The sequence below is a fragment of the Staurois parvus genome, unplaced genomic scaffold (assembly GCF_062004578.1).
Source record: "Staurois parvus isolate SC_StPar_1 unplaced genomic scaffold, SC_StPar_1.0 ptg000233l, whole genome shotgun sequence".
In the NCBI taxonomy this organism is placed as follows: domain Eukaryota; kingdom Metazoa; phylum Chordata; class Amphibia; order Anura; family Ranidae; genus Staurois; species Staurois parvus.
The window spans coordinates 804479-824153 of NW_028318029.1; the positions used below are offsets into that span (position 1 = coordinate 804479).

A 19675-nucleotide genomic window follows, 5' to 3' on the forward strand; every position below is an offset into this window, starting at 1 on the left:
TATCCACACAGATGAAACAAGGACTAAGTAAAAATACAGGCTGCTTATGTGTGATGCATCCTATGTAATATTGCCAATAACTACTGAAAGCCATAAGGAATTTTTGCTTTTATTTTCTTCATATCTGCAATCAAAGCTTTCCAACTTTCCATCATTCTTCATGTCTCAAGGATAAGGAAGATAAAGCAAAGGTTGCTGATTTCACGCTTTTATTAATTTATATTCAACTAAAATAAATTACTTAAGGAATAAAATGCATTAAACGTCTAATATTAAACAACCCAAAATACAATTAAAATTAAAATAGTATGTTCGCAAATTGACAAGCTAAGTGGTATGATGACAAGTGACCATGAAAAAGCCATTTTATGCTCTATTTAGAGATAAAAGTAAATTGTGGGTAGTTATTTTTCTCTCAGCATGTCTTTTTAACAGAAACTTGATTTGGAGGAATAAATTCTCGCACAGGGCTTATTGGAAAGGTTTTTCCTAAACTACAACAAGAAAATCTAGTTATATTGAAAGATAAAATAGGCCTTTGAAGTGAGGTGTTTTCAAAGGAATAAAATGACAGTATAATTTGCAAACATATATGACTGCAAGGAATGATCTAGTGGCAATGTCACACAGTCCATAGGAACCTTTTGTATATATATATATATATATATATATATATATATATATACACAAATACACAGTACACACACCTTATACAGGATAAACAGATGAATAGACACAGGCCTGCAGAAAAAAAAATGAAACACCATATTTGTGTTTTACTTAGGGCTCATTCAAATATGAGCCTTACCTTAATGTGCACAAAACTGCAAGCATTAATTCAATGCACACAGTTTTTATATTTTATATATAAATGTACTGTACATGTGTTGCTGGCTTGCAGTTGCCGTTAATTTTGTGTGGCATCCCAATGCATCCCCACAGCTCCTTGGGCTGCAATACACAATGCGCATTTTGATGCACTGCAAAAAATGCAGCATACAATAATAATTGGATGATACATAATCTTGGTTTAATCAAATTTGTAATGATCAAATACTGAATGACTGACAAGGAAGATAGGCATCTGTACAATGACCTTATAGTTTATATTTAGTTTGATAACTAATCTGCAGCTGCATCTATGTGTCTGCAAGTACAGCTAGGTAACATATTTGTTCTATGCTTACACTACAGAATAATACAGTCACTGAATAGTCTTTGCATAATCTATATGCTCCAGTTGGGTAACTGAGGGGGCCCAGCAAAAACTGCATGAAAACCTGATCAATTACATTACTTTGGTGCTGCAGTATGTCAGATGCAGTTATCACATGGACACATGTTGCAAGTATAAGCCTAAAGTGATTTAAAGTGTTATTAAACCCTAACAAAAAACATATAGTACTATAGACCTAAGTGCTTACCTACAGTGTTTTGTATGCTCATTTTTCCTTTTATGCAGATTCCTGGTTCCTGCTATTGGGTGATTCTGCCCCCTTACAGCATGGGTGCTCAACCTGTGGTCCTCTAGGTGTTGCAGAGCTACAAATCCCATGAGGCATTGCAAGGCTGACAGTTATAAGCATGACTCCCAAAGGCAGAGGCATGATGGAACTTGTAGTTCTGCAACAGCTAGAGGACCACAGGTTGAGCACCCATGTCTTACAGAGACCCATGGAGCCACTTTTTACGTCCACAGAATCTGCTAGCTCCAGTGGTAAGCCAGTCCCCTGTTCCCCCCAGCTGCTGTTTGACAGCTACTGGAGCCTGGGCTGTGCATGTAATATATACACAGTATGTGCTCCACTACCTGAAAGTTTGGAGAAGTGGTGCTGTTGACCTGGAGCTGGTGGCGGTGAGCAAGGGAAATAAATGTTTAGGCACACGTACAACAAAACAATACTGGGGGATGTTGAACTGCTTCATATTAATAAGCACATTAAAAAAATACAGAGTGGGTAATCCTATTTAATGTAAATGTTTTTGTTTTCCATATTAAATTTGGTTTATACTCTTGTCATGAGATAATCCAAGTTTTTTCAGTGTAGACAGTATTTAAGTAATTATTCCGCTATAATTTAATTTGTGTTTTTTAACTTACATGTTTTCCACATATGGAGAAAAACCTGAAGACTATTATACAAGCGCCCATCATATATGTATATTCATTCTGTAGAGGAAAAATAAATATTACATACACTAGACAATCATATATTTTATTTTATTTAGCTCATTTCATAAGGAACAATTTTTGGAAACGCATGAATATTGTTTTATACAGTCATATCACAAAGTATCTAATCTATGTAATCTATTCGATCTATGTATCTTTGGTGTGTTAGTAAAGAAATGTTAGTGAACATGTGCTTGGACTAAAACCAAGAGAACAATCAGGCAGGTGTGCCTATCTGAATGTGTGCTAGTTCCTGATTCAAGATCCCCCTCCCCTAATGTATTCTTACCGTTGTCTTAGCTACCCTCATTATTCCAAAATGTTCATTTTCCCTGTGGATGATAAGTCTCTAACCACAAAAATACTGATAGCCTTCTGAAGACTACAACATGTATCTCAATAATTAAACACTAATGTTGGTCATACTGATGCCAATATTCTAAAGATTTTTTTTAACCATTTTCATTCTACCTTTAATTGCCAAAAGGAACAGATCAAGGCACCTAACCACTGAGAGCTTATAATTTATATTTATATATCAGGCATGCTGCCTATATCTTTCAATTGATTTTTGCCATGGAAAGCTAGGTGAAAGTGGTTAAAACTACTGAATGTATATTCAGCATAACAGTTTGGGGGAAGAAGATTTGTGATGTTGAGCTTGTAAGAATAAAGTAAAAATATGAGCAGGGACAGGAAGGTGAAATGGTTGTGAGAGCAGGAAACTGCAATCAGCTCCTCCTACTCCCTTTATATCCAGTGAAGTTGAAAGCTCTACAACTTTCCTATTCAACTGCAAAATGACAAGTGAAATTACAATGCTTTTCAATGGCCAGTGGACCATCCATGCAAATTACAGAAACTTTGGTCCCTCAAACTCATGCTAGTCCTCAGTAGCTGGTAGCTCGCTGTATGTCTTTTAGTCTTTCTATTGGCACACAGACATATGGACTTCTGTGCAGTATGTAGCAAGGTTCCAAAACTGGATGACTAGATTCGGACTGGTGCCTCAGCTTTCATTCAGTAGAATGAATGAAATTTAGTTTGGTACATAAAAATATATAAATTTGTATATGTTATACACTATATTGCCAAAAGTATTGGGACACCCCTCCAAACCATTGGATTCAGGTGTTCCAATCACCCCCATGGCCACAGGTGTATAAAATCAAGCACCTAGGCATACAGACTGCTTCTACAAACATTTGTGAAAGAATGGGTTGCTCTCAGGAGCTCAGCGAATTCAAGCGTGGTACCGTGATAGGTTGCCACCTGAGCAGTAAGTCCATCCGTGAAATTTTCTTGTTACTAAATATTCCATGGTCAACTGTTAGTGGTATTATAACAAAGTGGAAGCAACTGGGAACAACAGCAACTCAGCCGCGAAGTGGTAGGCCACGTAAAATGACACAGTGGTGTCAGCTCATGCTGACACACACAGTGCGCAGAAGTTGCCAACTGTCTGCAGAGTCAATAGCTAAAGACCTCCAAACTTCGTGTGGCCTTCAGATTAGCACAATAGTGCGTAGAGAGGTTGATGGAATGGGTTTCCATTGCCGACCAGCTGCATCCAAGCCTTACATTGTGTAAAGTATGCCACCACTGGACTCTAGAGCAGTGGAAATGTATTCTCTGGAGTGACAAATCACGCTTCTCTGTCTGGCAATCTGATGGACGTGTCTGGGTTTGGCAGCTGTCAGGAGAACGGTACTTGCCTGGCTGCATTGTGCCAAGTGTAAAGTTTGGTGGAGGGGGGTTTATGGTGTGGGGTTGTTTTTCAGGGGTTGGGCTTGGCCTCTTAATTCAACTGAAGGGAACTCTTAAGGCATCAGAATACCAAGACATTTTGGACAATTTTTTGCTCCCAACTTTGTGGGAACAGTTTGGAGATGGCCCCTTCCTATTCCAACATGACTGCGCACCAGTGCACAAAGCAAGATCCATAAAGGTATGGACGAGCAAGTTTTGGGTTGAGGAACTTGACCGACCTGCACAGAATCCCGACCTCAACCCGATAGAATACCTTTGGGATGAATTAAAGTGAAGACTGCGAGCCAGGCCTTCTCGTCTGACATCAGTGCCTGACCTCACAAATGCGCTTCTGGAAGAATGGTCAAACATTCCCATAGACACACTCCTAAACCTTGTGGACAGCCTTCCCAGTAGAGTTGAAGCTGTTATAGCTGCAAGTGGTGGGCCAACTCAATACTGAACCCTACGGACTAAGACTGGGAAGCCATTAAAATTCATGTGCGTGTAAAGGCAGGCGTCCCAATACTTTTGGCAATATAGTGTATGTACATTTCTGTTTTGAACTGTCCTGAAAATCAACAGTCTTCTGCTTAATAACTAATAAGAATGTCACATACATACATTCCAAGGGCAACCTAGGGAAATGTATTAACATTAGATAGAATCAACAAAGAATAATAATTTTAAACACATTCTATTTTATCAACAGAAAAAAATAATAGTCTTAGTGACCACATTGTATAAATTAATCTCTCTTACTAGTAAGGCAAAGTGAAGTATCACCCAAATGACACCTAGTGATGTTACAAGAAGGTCATATCGATTTCTCCTACTTTGCCAAAATCCAGCTGGTGACATGGCTGTTATCTTCATTGTTACCTATAGGAACAGAAGTCAACAATGTACTGACAGATAAAATTGAATAAACATATTTTCAGTATGACAATAATGTTGATAACTTTCACTGGCTATTTAAGGAATACTTCTTTGATAACTACATTAACGTTTGGGTTAATGTGCATTTTTAAAATGGCTATATTGTTCTATATTGGCTAGTGATTCACTAAGGTTTTTGAGTGATAAAAGACCTGTATCTACAAAACTCATGAAAACACAGTCAGTATTTAGGTTGTTCAGTGATAAATCAGTCTATCAGCTACTATTAGCTCTCATGCACACTTGACATTTTGATAATGCTTGTAACGTTAGCTGTGTAAAGTCACGTTAAAAACGTGAGTTTTTCAGCTTTTTTTAGCGTTTTTGCACTAGTGTTTAGTGGTGTTTTGCCATGATTAGTGGCGTTTTCCCACGCTTTTCCGCGTTTGCATTTTTTAGCATTTTTTCAGCTGTAAAAATACTCTAACGCTGAAAAATGCGGCAAAATGCGGTAAGACGTTTTTTGAGCAAAAAACGCTAATGCAAAAACACTAAAAAACTCACGTTTTTAACATGACTTTACACAACTAACGTTACCAGTGTTATTAAAACGCCCAGTATGCATGAAAAAAAAAATAGTTGGATGATCTCATTCAGCTTAGTGATCACAGAAGACTGTTTTGTTCTGTACAAAAGTGAATTCTTTCAAAGTAGAACTATGGCCTTACATAAAAAAAAATATGCTGTAGTACCTAATTACTGTATAAGTGCATCTGCACTTTCAGTTTTCTCTTTGTCCCCCTGCAAAGTCCCCAAACACTTGTCGATCCTGCCAGTGAAGTATTGTGTGGCAACAATTCGCCACTGCTCCTAAATTCAGAGTAGAATTCCCTTTCTTATGTAGTCTGTGCCTACTTATACTACAGTTTTATAAGAAGATATTGTAGGGGTTGCATTGTTATCAGCACCATCACTGCAGATTTACAAGCCTGCAGCTTGTTTGTTAGCACCTGGCCATACCTAGTCCTGCTCGTTGCTTTCTGGATTGGCAGCACTACTGCTATTACTGTGACTCTCCCATTGTAAGCTGTATTGTCTAAGAGGAGGAGAAAGTGTGAAGCACAAATAAAGGAGCATTTGGCATATGGAAGGTAAAGAAAGTTTTTCTGGTGACCCAGGTTTGAGATTTTATTACAGGTACTTATATAGCGCTGTCAGTTTACGCAGTGCTAAACTGACGGCGCATCAGTCCCTAACCCTCAAGGAGAGTGCAATCTAAGGCCCCTAACTCACATTCATACATGTACAGATTACAGTTAATTTAGATAGGATCCAAGCCTACCAGCATGTCTTTGGAGTGTGAGAGGAAACCAGAGGAAACCCAGGCAAGCACAGGGAGAACATACAAACTCCAGGCAGGTGGTGCTGTGGACGGGATTCAAACTAACAACCCTAGTGCTGCCAGGTGGAAGTGCTAACCATTTAGCCACAAGACTTGTTTAGACTGTCATTGTTTAGACTGTCATACAGGGGTATTTGGATGTAATTTAGAAAAACAAAAGCAAGTTAAAGCTTTATTTCCTTTAAATACCCAAGAACCTCAATAAACATGAGGAAAGAAATAAATGTCTATTTAATTAAAATGAACCTATGTATTAGAGTCAGAACCCTTAGGTTGGCTTTTGTTGTGTTAATCAACATTGTAAATTGCAATGCTTTTAATTACTGTAATGCCTAAAATGCATCTATTCATGTCACAATTGTTAAAGTCAGAAATCAAAGGGGCAAAGGGTCTGTTTGTAATTAGTGTTGTACGTTTATTCATAAATACTCTGACAAACAACAGTACATATTGGAATCTGATGCACAAATCGGAAAGCCCCCAAAAAGCCAGATATCAGGGATATTAGCAGATAATCTGTGCCCATCCAATAAATTCAGTTGACCTTGACCTTGTCATTTCATGTTACTGAAAAAAAAAAAAGATTATTCTGGTGTTTTGTGTCGTGTAAGTCCCATATTTGTTTCTTGTTGTGCCTATTCATTTATCTTTTACACACTCATAAAAAGAACCTTAATATTTCAGTAAGAAAAAAGGTTTGTTGTGTCTCAATGACATAGGAAGTTCGTATAACTGGATTCAGAAGAATGTGGAACTTATCTAGCAATCCAAACTGTAATAATTCTGTATACAGTATACCAATAGCAACTTGATTTAATTTAGTGTTTGGGAAGAGTTATATTTGTATTGGCACATACTTTGGACTGATCTTCTTCAGCTAGTCTTCATAAAGAACAATATAACTAGAAATACTTTACCTCTAGAACAAAAATGAAGGTGAAAACTACTGATATAGTTGCTAGAGGAACAGTCGATGGGTCATCAACATCCCACTGGAAAAAAAACATATTAGTCATTCGTTAAGAGAAAAATGCAGGGCTGCTGTTAGAAACCATGGGGCCCCATACAGCCCCCCCAAATAAGCACAGTTTGCTATGCTTCAGTTATGAATGAACATAGTGAGTGACCGGTACTGATCACTCAAAGGAAGGGGCTGGTAACTGTGACATATTTACTGGACCCTCCCCCCACTCTCCATCCTGAAGGATCCTTTTGTGTGCTTACAGCTGTCAGTGGGAAGGAGAGGAGGGAAGCCGGCAGCACTTTGGGGCACACAGGGGGTGTGGGCAACAGGGGGAAATGTATGGTGAACAGGGAGGGTGATAGGTGAGGCTAGAGGGCAATTACTGAAGCCAAAAGCCAGCAGGATGCAGAGGAGAAGAAGCCAGCTTTCAGCTGCTGCAGAGAGAGCCATACAGGGGATCTGTTCCAGTAATTGTCCCTCCCCCCACTGCCTTGCTGATCACCCTCCCTGCCCATATCCGATTCACCCAGCCACCTGGGCCTCATACAGAAGGACCAGTGGTACCCCCTTATCCATGGCCCTGGAATCACAAATACATTTTCAGAGTTCTTTACTATAGTCAAGGAGGTGGCTAGATCCACAAATGTATTTGCACCTGTCATGAGCCTGTAAGCTTACACGGCTGAGTGCAGGGACCAATATCATTTGGCACATTATAGTAAGTGTAATGTATATATAGGTTTGGCACCTGAATCTTATTGATATAGGTTTAGTTATTCTCTTGAAATATAAGGTTTCCCAAAGATAAATATTTTGCCAAAAATGACTGTCAAGGAGATAGCTGCCTTCCCTTCTATGCCATCTATGAGCAGTATACATTAAGTTAATGCTTTAATATGTTCATATTCTAGTATCGCGTTTGGTTTAAGAGGGAGTTTAAGATTTTTTTTTTATTTACAGCCCTGTTTTAAATACAGAATATAATTATGTAACAATTGGGATTATGTTACCAGGTACATCAGCTACATCATGTTATGTGACCATAGTGTAGATCTTTTGTCTTTTAGTAATTATTCATTTTGTGTCACAGTTTAAACTATGATACAAACATCTTATAGACTGTTAAGGTGGCATTCCATTTTACATGCAAAAGAGAAGAGCTTGAACCTCTTTCATTTTTTATTGCTGCCTGTGACCTCTCTTTCAAGATTTGTCTTTACTCTTTGTCCTAGAAATTAACTACTGCTATTGGGACTGAAAATTAGAGGAATTCTTCACAACAGGGGGATACAGACAACAATAAAAGGCTAAGAATAAATATTGTTCTGGAGAATTTATAGCATTAAAAATCTGATAGAAGTTCTATGTCTCCCTCACTCTAGCCAAAAAAAAAGTGGCAGCCAATAGTTTTTCAAAATGTTTTAGACCTCTGCATGCTTGAGCAATAGCAATACAGTAACAGGATTTTATTGTTTTCTTCCAAACCTCTGAAATTGGTGCCATACAAAATGTGCATATATACAAACCTTTAGAGGTCTTCTGGAGTGCCCCAGTGGGTTATGGTGGGTGGTAAAATTATTAGGGCTGATCGGTGTATTTACATGTATTACATGATACTGTTGCACAGAGAAGCATCTATCTCCCTTCATGTTTCATTGAGATTTAGCCATTCATAACACTAAGCATAAAAGGTTTTGGAGAGTAAGCATTTCAAAAAGAAAATATGAAACTTAACTTTTTGATTTGAAGTAGGAACGAGTAGAGTGATTTTGGTAAAACTGATTTTGCAACTGTCATCAGTGAAATTTAGCTGACGTAATAACTCACTGACCTGCTTAGGTAAAATTTGCTTGATTTCACAGAAGCCTTCAGCAAAATTTAGCTGAAATGTAAATGCTCTGTTTTGCTCACTGAGCTGCTTATGTGAAATTTTCTTGAAAAAAGCTACTCTTTTTTGTGAGGTGTATTTAATCTAGTAGTTTAGTTTACTAAACAAAGGGGGAGAGGCACTTGTGATATTACAGATCAGAAAGGTCATCAACAGCCTATATATTGGAATAGGGAATCCTCCATATCTAAGAAAAGCCACACACTGGGGATGCCTTACTTCCTATGGGTAAATCATTTAGGTCCTCACATTATATATTCTCCATCAATCACCATAATCACCACCGCTCACGCCAAGGCACCATTTTTTTTACAGATGATATTTCCTTGGCATCTAAGTATAGCTCTATTAAGGAGGTGAAGTGGGAGATTGCAGATCCTTTGCTATAATGATGCTAAACCATTTATTACAGTGCTTCCTTAAATATATTGTGTTAAAATCAGAATGCCAAGACCGAGATCACAATTTTTTACTACAGTGAAACAATGAGGAATAGAGATTTATATACAATCATTAGGTTCATTGTACACCAAAATATATCCTATTATAAATTTTAATTCATTTTATCTGGCATAGATTTACGATTCATACCTTGACAGAAAGAAGTACTGATTGCGCCAAGACCAAGACTGCAATAGTTCTCTTGAAAAATGGATGTTGTGTGATGTCGTACATTCGTGCTCTGAAGCCATCATTATCTGTGATACAAATACCAGTTAAACAAAAGTTTACAAAATCAGTTCTAACTTACAATTTACTGCACTTTTAATAATATGGCATACCATGAAGGCTTTACTGTGTTGTATTTCACATTTGGGACAATGCAGAAATCATAGTTTACAACAGAACTCTTTGCAACTAAATCCACCATTAAGTATTGTACACTGTAATTAAGAGAGGATATGATAGGTTTAGTGTGGGAACATGACAATGACCAGCCTCTTACAATTCAGGGAAACAGCTGCAATAAATTGCTTGCCATTTGATCTTTTTTATTAACATGTTAGTTTAAAATAATTGGTGTGGTGATGCCCTAAATACCAAAGCAGCAGTTAAACATTAAGGAAAACATGTCAGAGCTGATAACACTCACAAAACTGTAAAATAACTGTACAAAGTGCTGTCAGAAGCACATGGAAAACAACCCCTAAAATTATACTGCCCAAACATGTTTAAGAGTAGATATGATGTAGATTAATGTACAGATACTCAAGTTCTGCCCTCCCTATACAATTATATAACATTCAAGTAGAGAAAGAGGAGAAGGGATTTTGCACAGGCAATACTGGAGAATACACTTAGATAAAAAATATCATAGTTTTTATTGGATACAATAAGTATATGTTCTCCGTGTATTTGCATGTTTGTTTTCCAGGTTTTGCTCTTGTCTAAATTGGCCTTAGTTTGTATATGTATGCATATGAGGTAGGGATCTTAGATTGCAAGCATCTTGATGGCAGAGACTCATGTGAATATACATTATAAATAAAGCCCTATATAACATGAGCTAAATAAATACCTGTTATAAATAAAATGAATAAATACACATCACCCATATACATATTAAAAATAAAGTTTATGGATGCACATTACAGTATATACATTTTAGATCATAATGACACTATTTTTACCAACACAGTATTAATGAAAAAATTTGATTTTTTTTCGATAAAATCTGATTACTCAGGGCAGGGTAAATGTTTAATATTACATGAAAGGAATTGGTTACTTATATAATCCATTTGAAAATTAACAAACACATTTCAGTACACACAAATGTATACATATTTACATTCCCATATAATGATTTAATACAGGATACTGTGAAGGTATCCTACATTTTGTACACATATGCATAAAGTATAAAACCACTTAGATCCTCTTCTTCCAACTGTTTGCCATCAGGACCACCTCATAGGAAACAAGATATGGGCTCACCCAGCCATCAGGAAGAGGGTAAAAGAGAAAAAGACACAAACAAACGCAGCTCAGGGGACCCCTGCAGTCAAGCAGCACACTTGCCAAAGACTTTGCATACTCTGATACTCTCATACACCCACAATCTTCACCTTGTCCAATCAGAGAACATATTGCATTCATTAAGAAAATGCAAAGTGTTCTCTGAATGGCCTCTGTGTTGAGACGGTGACTTCCTATGTTCAGTAATCAGCAGGGCAGCCACTCAGTTTGGGACCCAGAAGACCTTGTAATCGTGATTTCCAGCTTCCACTGGAATTCCATAGGTATGGCACATGCATACAGACTTACTGGTCCAATGTAACTAAGCAAAGAGCTTATAATTCACAGATCAATCTAGCTTTTATTTGTAAAGTTCTTTTGTCAAAGTCTTCCCCCGGGGGATGAAGATGGATTCTGTGCAGTGCAAAAAATTATAAATCTTATAGTTGGCAAATGGGAAAATGAGCAAAATGCCTGGCAACAGGGCTTCAAAGAATGCCATTAGAAGTATCATACACATGATTGTGTATCCTTTGTCAGATTTTACATTTAGTCTGGCCCACAAAAAATTATTTGCACTTATATTGGAGTACATAAACCACTCCTGTGGTTGGCCATTATCTACATCAAAGGCAAAATTGAATAACTGATGAGAACATTGAAAAAGAGACTAGAGAGTTAAAAAGTAGACTGCTGTAACATGGCTACAGCAATAAAATATTAACATATGCCTATAAACAGCAAATAAATATCTAATTACTACACTATGGAAGGTCTATGTTTGACTTCTTTTTGAGCCATTTGAAGACCCCTCACAGATGTGTTTGATCGTTTATATGATTTCGGTGGGAGCTGTTCCTGTGTCCACTTAAAGGGAGAGATCCATCCAACCAGGGATCATCCGGGGATATTGATTTCTCTTTGACTCCCTGAGGGTCGAATTTTTGAGGTGAGCACACACACTAGAAGGTGATGGATATAATTGGCACATAATATGAGCATGGAACAAAAAGTGGGAATATAAAAGTTAAAGAATTGAAAAATCTGGGTTTTTATATTATTTTTTTTGTGCTATAATAATTTTTTTTTCACTTGTTGGGACTTATTTCTTCACTTCTTGGGAGTTTTTTTTATTTATTTATATCAATTGATGTATGTCAGAGTTTTATAATTGGTCACTTTGATTTTTTATTTGCTTTGGAATGTATTTCACCTTTAATTAAGGTAATAAGGATACACAAGGTTTATTAATATTCTTTCACTTTAGTATTATTTATATTATGATTTGACAATATGGTATTTTAGTATTTACAGCGCTACACCATTTGTTCAAAAAAATTTTTCAGCTCATTTCCTTTGGGTGTCAGCAGCTACTTCATCCCTTGTGAAGATATTTGGCAGCGCAGGAGTCCACCCCCATTTAATTGATTCACTCTGTAAGATGGGCATCCTTAATGCTAGGTAGTAGGTCACCTTGCTCTCATCCTCATTAAATTGGCCAGTGGCCATACACCCATCCTCTGACTGCCCCTGCCCTGATTGGCTGCACTTCTCTGGCACCCAGGGCTCTGGGCTTGTGAAAGCATTCCTGGCTCCCCACCTGTGCCTCAGTTAGTTCATGTCCTCCTACCTGTGTTGTATTTCACATTGCAGACCCACTGCTTGAATTACTGAATAATCTTTTGGATTGCCATCTGCCTTGACACTGGACTGTACACTGGAGAAAGCTTATCTGCAGCTCACTCTGACCTCAAAATCATCTTCTGAATTATGTCTGCCCACTTCCAGCCGTGATGTTGAAACCATGTACTGGATTATGTTTGCCTGCAGCCTGCCCTGACCTTGGACTGTTGCATGGATGCTCTCCAGTGGTGCCATGGACTCTACCCAATAAGCCTCTAGCTCAAGGCTACAGGAAACCTTTCCTCGTATCTTTGCTAGTCCCAGCACCATATGGCTGGGAATATACAAAGATGTGGGGGCAATCAAGTACCAGTAGGCCTGTTTGCAGGGAGCAGGGTCTGCTATATGCATAAGAAACACTCACTAGCTATAGTTTCTGGCCTAGGCATTGCAAGCCACTTTACCAGCAGAGGAGTTACGTATGCCTCGCAAGCCCAGTTGTTTGGCAAAAATGTCCTGCTAAGTTCCCTATTTTTTCCTCAACAAGCTGTGTCTGGATCCCTGGATAACGTAAAGTTAAACTGCCTGACCTTTTTTTCTGGGGACCACCACTTGAATGTCTAAATTGTGGTGGCCAAGGCCACTTGGCTGCTAGGTGCCCCACAAAAACTGGGAAATGCCAAAGAAGCCCGGGTCTGTCTCTGTACACAACTCAATACCAGGCCTGAACCAAAACATTATTTTTTAAGCTCAGCTCATCTTAGACTCTCTTACTCGCTTCCTATTGGCCTTCATACAGTAAATTCTGGTTCAGTTAGTAACTTTATCAATAAGGTTCTTGAAATGCACCTTCAGATTCCTCTTGGCTTGCATCTTCACCATGTGTTTCATGCAGAAGTGAACGGTGCAGGGTACAAGCAACGCCCACTGTACTTCATGTTCAGTCTGTGGTAGGGTATACACAAGGATTCTGGAGGAATGGGTGGGTGGGTCTCCACTCATGTTCTCCAAAATGCCATTCTGCCAGGGTGGGCAGATCTATCATTTGCAGTAGCTGTTTAAGGCTGCACAGGTATGATCCTGCATTGTTATACCAACTCTCCCTGTGGTCTTTATGCTGTCTCTTTCCTTTCCTTATGATTGTTTATACTTTTCCCACACATGAATCGCTGGACTGCTAGGACTCCTAGACCTTATTTATTTGTGGGTCTTTCTATTTTTCTCTCTTACTGATGGCTGGGTAATCCCACATCTTGTTTCCTATGAGTTGCTCCTGATGGCAAACATTTGGAGGCAGGGGCGGACTGACAACTCATGGGGCCCCCGGGCAATAGGGGATCATGGGGCCCCTGTGTCCTTGCCCAAACTCAAAAAAGCCTATGACAAAGGTACCAGGGGCATCTCATGGGGCCCCCTACTGGCCCCGGGCCCTCGGGCAGTGCCCGAGTTTCCAAATGGTCAGTCCACCCCTGTTTAGAGGGAGATGATGCAAGTGGTTTTATACTTCATTCATATATATATATATATATATGTATATATATATACACAAAATGAAAAACACATTTACAGTATCTTGTATAAAATCATTATGTTAATTTAAAATTGTTAATTTTCAGATGGATTATACAAATGACCGATTCCTTTCATGGGATATTAAACATTTACTTTGTCCTGAGGAAACAGATTTTACTGTTAATGTTACTGTTCAATGTTTTAATTTTTATATATTAATATATACAGTATATTATTAATTAATATACTTTCTAATATGTATATGTGGTATACAATTTTAAAAGTTTGTATACAATAGATTATGATTTTTAATCTTAGTGTTACCTATATAAATCTCTCATCTTTTTTTTCTTGAACCCCTAAAAGTAATGTTTATACAATATTGTAATGACCAGGAGTCCTGCTGGTCATGCTCATACCCCAGAACTTTACAGAAATTACTCAGCAATGCCAAAAGTTTGATGAGATTGCTGGGTCATTACTGTAACTGTCAAATCTCAGGGACAGAGATAGGCTGCATTGGGGGTGAGAATGACAGTCACAGTGAATAAAATAGCTGCGGTCCCCAGTTTAGAGAATGTACTCACTCATTGTAATGTGCAACCAATCAGGCATCTGATACAGCAGCCCATTGGGAAGTTCTGATACTGTCATGTGACATTGTTAGACATTTCCTAACTGGCTGCAGTTTCAGAATGCCTGATTGACTACACATTACAATGAGTAAGTACATTCAATGAACTTGCAGGAGAGTCAAGCACAATGCCTGGCCACAACAAAGGCTGCAACCCAGAGGAAGAACATCTATCTGACAACCAGCACAACCAGCAAACCAGTTGGCACTTACAATGACTGTGAAAGGAGGAGATAATCTTAAGGGGAGTGGAAAGGTGGGGGAGGCCCACAAATAAAATGGAAGGGAAAAGATATAGATGAAAACTGTCAGGTATGGGCTAGTGAGGGAAGAGGACCAGAGAAAGTGTCTGAAAAAATACAAGGTTACCTTAGCTAGGAGGAGGATGGGGGCAATAGAGACATGATTGGAATTCTACCTGTTCATGCATGTATTGCACTCCTTCAAGCTTCACCTTTCTCTCCCATGTTCACATTGTTTGAGATTAAGCTGCTGATGAGCCTCTTTTTGCTGTTCCACCTGAGATGCTAGTGAAGCTCCATGCCTTATCCCTTAGACAATCTTGACTAGTATCTTGTTTCTGGTGAATTTTGAACTCTCTGCTCCTCCCATGAACTTCCTGATTCAAGCCATGTCTCTGCACTTCCTGTTTGCCAGATTATTGTGCTTTCTCCAGATGAAATGTTGCTCCGTGTGTACTTGCAGCTGTCCTTATCTTAACTACCATTTGTTACTGATTTTTTGTTTGTTTCTTGACTATGCTTCTGCTTGATTCCTACCTGCAACCACTTGTTACTGATCTTTTGCTTGTTTACTAACCTACACTTCTGCTTGATCCCTACCTGCTACATATGTTACCAGACTCTGGCTTGCTCACTGCTTTTCCGGGAAATTTTAAAGGACTGAGACCTGGCGCTATCGTACAGCAAAACCCATCTCCACCTTCATGAGCTCCGGTGAAGACAAGTTAGTGTTTAAACCCAGGGCCTTGGCTGATCCCATGTCATTCACCAGGGTGACCTGTCAGTGTGAACCTTTCTACTGCTATAGTCACTGGTCTCTGAGCCTGACCACGACAATTGTATTATAAGTATGGATGCGGCAAGTCTTGAAAAATGTAACATATCTATGACTGTATAGGAAAGGCTGCAATAAAAGGTTTGGTACAAAAGAGAAGGGCATTCCCCCCATTTGAGCTACAGTTGGAAGCTATGCAATGTCATATCTGCCTATAGATTTATAGGCAGATATGACATTACATAGCTTCCAACTGTAGCTCAAATGGGGGGCATGCCCTTCTCTTTTGTACCAAACCTTTTAATGCAGCCTTTCTTGGTGCTACAAGGGTCAACAAACTGCATGATATCAAGATATGAAGGTGCACCTGAAGTGACAGTGCACCTGATGTGACAGTGCACCACAAACAGGCAGACAGGACAGGTGGTAGGCAAAAAGAATTGACTGAAAGACAATAAGCCAGGGACTAGAAGAGCCCAGTGGTGGTGAAAGATGTCACTTGGCGTAATGCAGATTAGAGACCCAGAGAAGCAATAAAAGACGAAACAGGCATTCCAAGAAAATTTCAGCAGATTAGATGGGAATATGCAATAGCAGAGATCAGAGCTAGATCAGAAGATTGCACAAGAGAAGAGCCTAAAAAGATCAGTACAAGGGCATAAAAGTAATATTAACAGGGTCATAACAAAAAATGTTAGAAGACCAGATCTTCAAAACTGTATGTCATGGTCGCCCACCTGATTCCCCCCCAAACCCCCAACCTGTCCACCATTTCCCACATGCAGATCACATAACCTCTGTGCTGGGTGACAAGGAGGGACCTCCTTCTGAGGGCTTCACAACCTCTTCTCAGCCAAGCACGGAGAAGTCTGCTTCCCCACTGCACCTGCCTGTGGATTCATCACATGCAGGCTACATGTCCGTCACCATGCGTCCCCTTCCCTTGTCTTGGCAGGCATGGTGCGGTACCCATGTTCCTGTGCGCCATGCCCGCTGGAGACAAAGGCCATGCTCCCTGTGTACAGGCCGGAGCTGAGGGGGCAGGGCTTGCTGTCAAGGCAACCTGATGCCAGGACTTGGGTTGCCTGGTAACAAGATCCCGCTCCAGGGATAAATACCGGAGCGGGCACAGGCACCTGGAGTCTCCCGTGCTTGCTCTCTCCCTCACTGTGCTGCCATGCTGTGAGAGGTCCTGTGCTGTGGCCAGATTTCAGAGCCCCCCCCCCGTTCTAGGGGCCTGCCTCTGCTACTGACCCCTAGCTCTCTCAACCCCACGTTCTCCTCTGCTGGCTGCTGAGTCCTTTAACCCTTAGCTTACCAGAGTTCTGCTATCCCTGCTATATGCCCAGCCTGTTCTGCAGACTTAACCCTTATGCTGCCAGAGTTCAGCTATCCCTGCTGTTTGCCCAGCCTGTGCTACAGACTTAATCCTTATCCTGCCAGAGTCCTGCCATCCCTGTTGCGTGCCCAGCCTGTGTTATAGATTTATGCCTTATGTTGCCTTGTGCTGAGGACTGAACCCGTGTTGCCCCGGATCACCGCCTACCCTTGCTGTGTGTCTGGACTGTTGCCCTGCATTGTGGACTTGACATGTGCCAGTTTTTTCTGAATTTTGACCCTTGCCCCTTCCCTGCCAGTCTCTGTTTTTTAATAAAAGCCTTGTATGTAATCCTGCTCTCTGCATGTGTTCTGTCCCACCTGCACCTCTGTCACAATGCAGTACCTTCCTTCAAAAGCCTAAATAGAGTGTTTAATTTCTGCACTGAGCTAGGTAAGAAAGCCTTTGTGGTTGTTTCCAGCTGAAGTTTGCTCTGGGAAGGGGGAAAATATAAATTAATAAATATACTGTAAATAACATGAAAAATACCTATTCTGGAGAGGTGGGGCTGTGCTTTCATAAAACTGGAAATAAGAGTGGAGATTTCTTAAATTATTTCCTTTAAAGTGGAAACTCCACCTGTTTGCCTCCTCTCCCCCTCCACTGCTAATTTGGTACCTTTTGGGCGGGAGTGGATACTTAGTTTTGACAGATACCCTTTCCCACTTCCGGCTCAGTACGCCCCCTCCTTGCTCAGTACGCCCCCTCCTTCCTCCCGCAGTCTCCTGGGGACCTTCACAGGTCCCAGGAGACTGCTAGACCAATCAGGATGCGTAGCACAATTTGCACATGCGCAGTGGGCACCCGGCTGTTAAGCCGCAAGCTGTCACAGTCTGGTGCCCACAATTGAGATGCCGGTGCTGGGGAGAGAAGAAGGAGAGAATGGACAGCATACGGGATGAGTACATCACTGGACCCTGAGAGAGGTGAGTGTGTGTTTATTAAAAGTCAGCAGCTACCGTTTTTGTAGCTGCTGACTTTTTATAAACACAAAAACAGCTGGAACTCCATTTTACCATTAAAATACAAAATGTGAAACCACAACTGTATCTGCAAGTCCCTTAAGATGTTCATTGCAAATCAAATACATTATTTTTGCACACATTACCTGCTGGCTGCACTAAAATTAGCACAGGCCACACACAAGGTAAAAGCAAGAAAAAAGAACAGAGAACAGGGAATGTTAAATTGCTTTGATACCTGGACGAGGAGGGAGGTGAAGTGGTTGAGCTATCTTGAGTCTGCTCTTCAGATCTTCCCATCTTCTTTGATCAACAGTCAGTAAAGCTGTTCCCTGAGAAACATGTGACAGGCATTTTAAACCACAATATTTAAAATAGAGAAAATCTCAATTCAGCACAACTGCACAAAATACAGAGGTTGATAGCAGGAAATGCAGATTCACTAATTATTTATTACAAAGCATTGTAACTATACCCATTGTTAGACTTTTACCTACAAATAGTATTAGTCTCTAACATTTTTTGTTGAAATGGTTATATACTTATAGATCTGTTGTATACATGGTTGCATGCACATTCCTTCATAAAAGTAAGAGTTTGGTACAAATTCTTAATTGTGTCCTTGTGTTTTACACAACACTTCATTTTGCCTTCAGTAACTATTTATTAGTATACTTTGTACTTTTCCATTTGCACAGAAAATAACTTTAACAAGAACATTAAAAATAAATAAATTGCATCTACAAACATGTCTGTAACAGACTTAATAGACTATTAATTAGAGACCACAAGGTGGTCCTTACATAGTCTCCAACTTGGATATAAATGCTTTATCCACACTTGCCAGAATTGAGGGAAGCTGCATAAATATCCTGGATTGGACAAGTCTCAGGGATATTCATAGACCACAAGACCTCAGACTCAAGACACAACTGCAGAGCATTGATGTCCAAGTTATAGATTCTGCAAGGGCAACACTGTAAACATCTAATTATCTGATAAGACTTCTACAGACATTGTGTTTGTAAGTACAATTTGTTTCCTATTTATGTCTTTAATAAAATGATTATCTGGTGCACTCAGTCTGTTTGTGTTCAAGTTGTTGTATATAGTCTATGGCTATTGTCAATGGATATACAGTAGGTTAAATGCATCTACAACAACTTTCAATTGCTTACTATGAAAAAAATTACTTTGCAAACACTTAACACCACTGAGTTTTCTATTTCAATCTCAGTTCACCTTCTTTCATAGATTTGTAACAAGTACCATCAATATTTTGTCATTTCTCTTTCAAGCTTTTCTCACTGAAATGTTAATGCTTGATGAAATGCACTTCATGGATTGTAGCAAACAATAACAAGAAAAAAAGAACAAGCAACATGATTATATAATCTAAATATACTGGGATTTTTAAGGTGACTGAATGATTTTGAGAGAAGGTAGAAGGGGTAAGTAAGTTTTAAATGGTGATATTAGACCTAAATACCCATATATAGCAGACTATGGTGTCCGTTTATGAACCAGCGGTAAAT

The 19675-nt window shown here is 39.4% G+C and overlaps 1 protein-coding gene across 2 annotated transcripts in view; it reads right to left on the reverse strand.

Annotated features, from left to right (window-relative positions):
* NALCN (sodium leak channel, non-selective) overlaps nucleotides 1-19675 on the reverse strand; it is a 694063-nt gene that overhangs the window by 54761 nt on the left and 619627 nt on the right. For both annotated transcript variants that reach the window (XM_089679951.1, XM_089679950.1), the window contains 5 exons: nucleotides 18379-18472; nucleotides 9647-9753; nucleotides 7121-7195; nucleotides 4685-4804; nucleotides 2102-2170 (listed from right to left, as the gene is read on the reverse strand). In XM_089679951.1, coding sequence (XP_089536077.1) covers nucleotides 2102-2170; nucleotides 4685-4804; nucleotides 7121-7195; nucleotides 9647-9753; nucleotides 18379-18472 — 465 coding nt within the window. The remainder of the gene's footprint in view (nucleotides 1-2101; nucleotides 2171-4684; nucleotides 4805-7120; nucleotides 7196-9646; nucleotides 9754-18378; nucleotides 18473-19675) is intronic.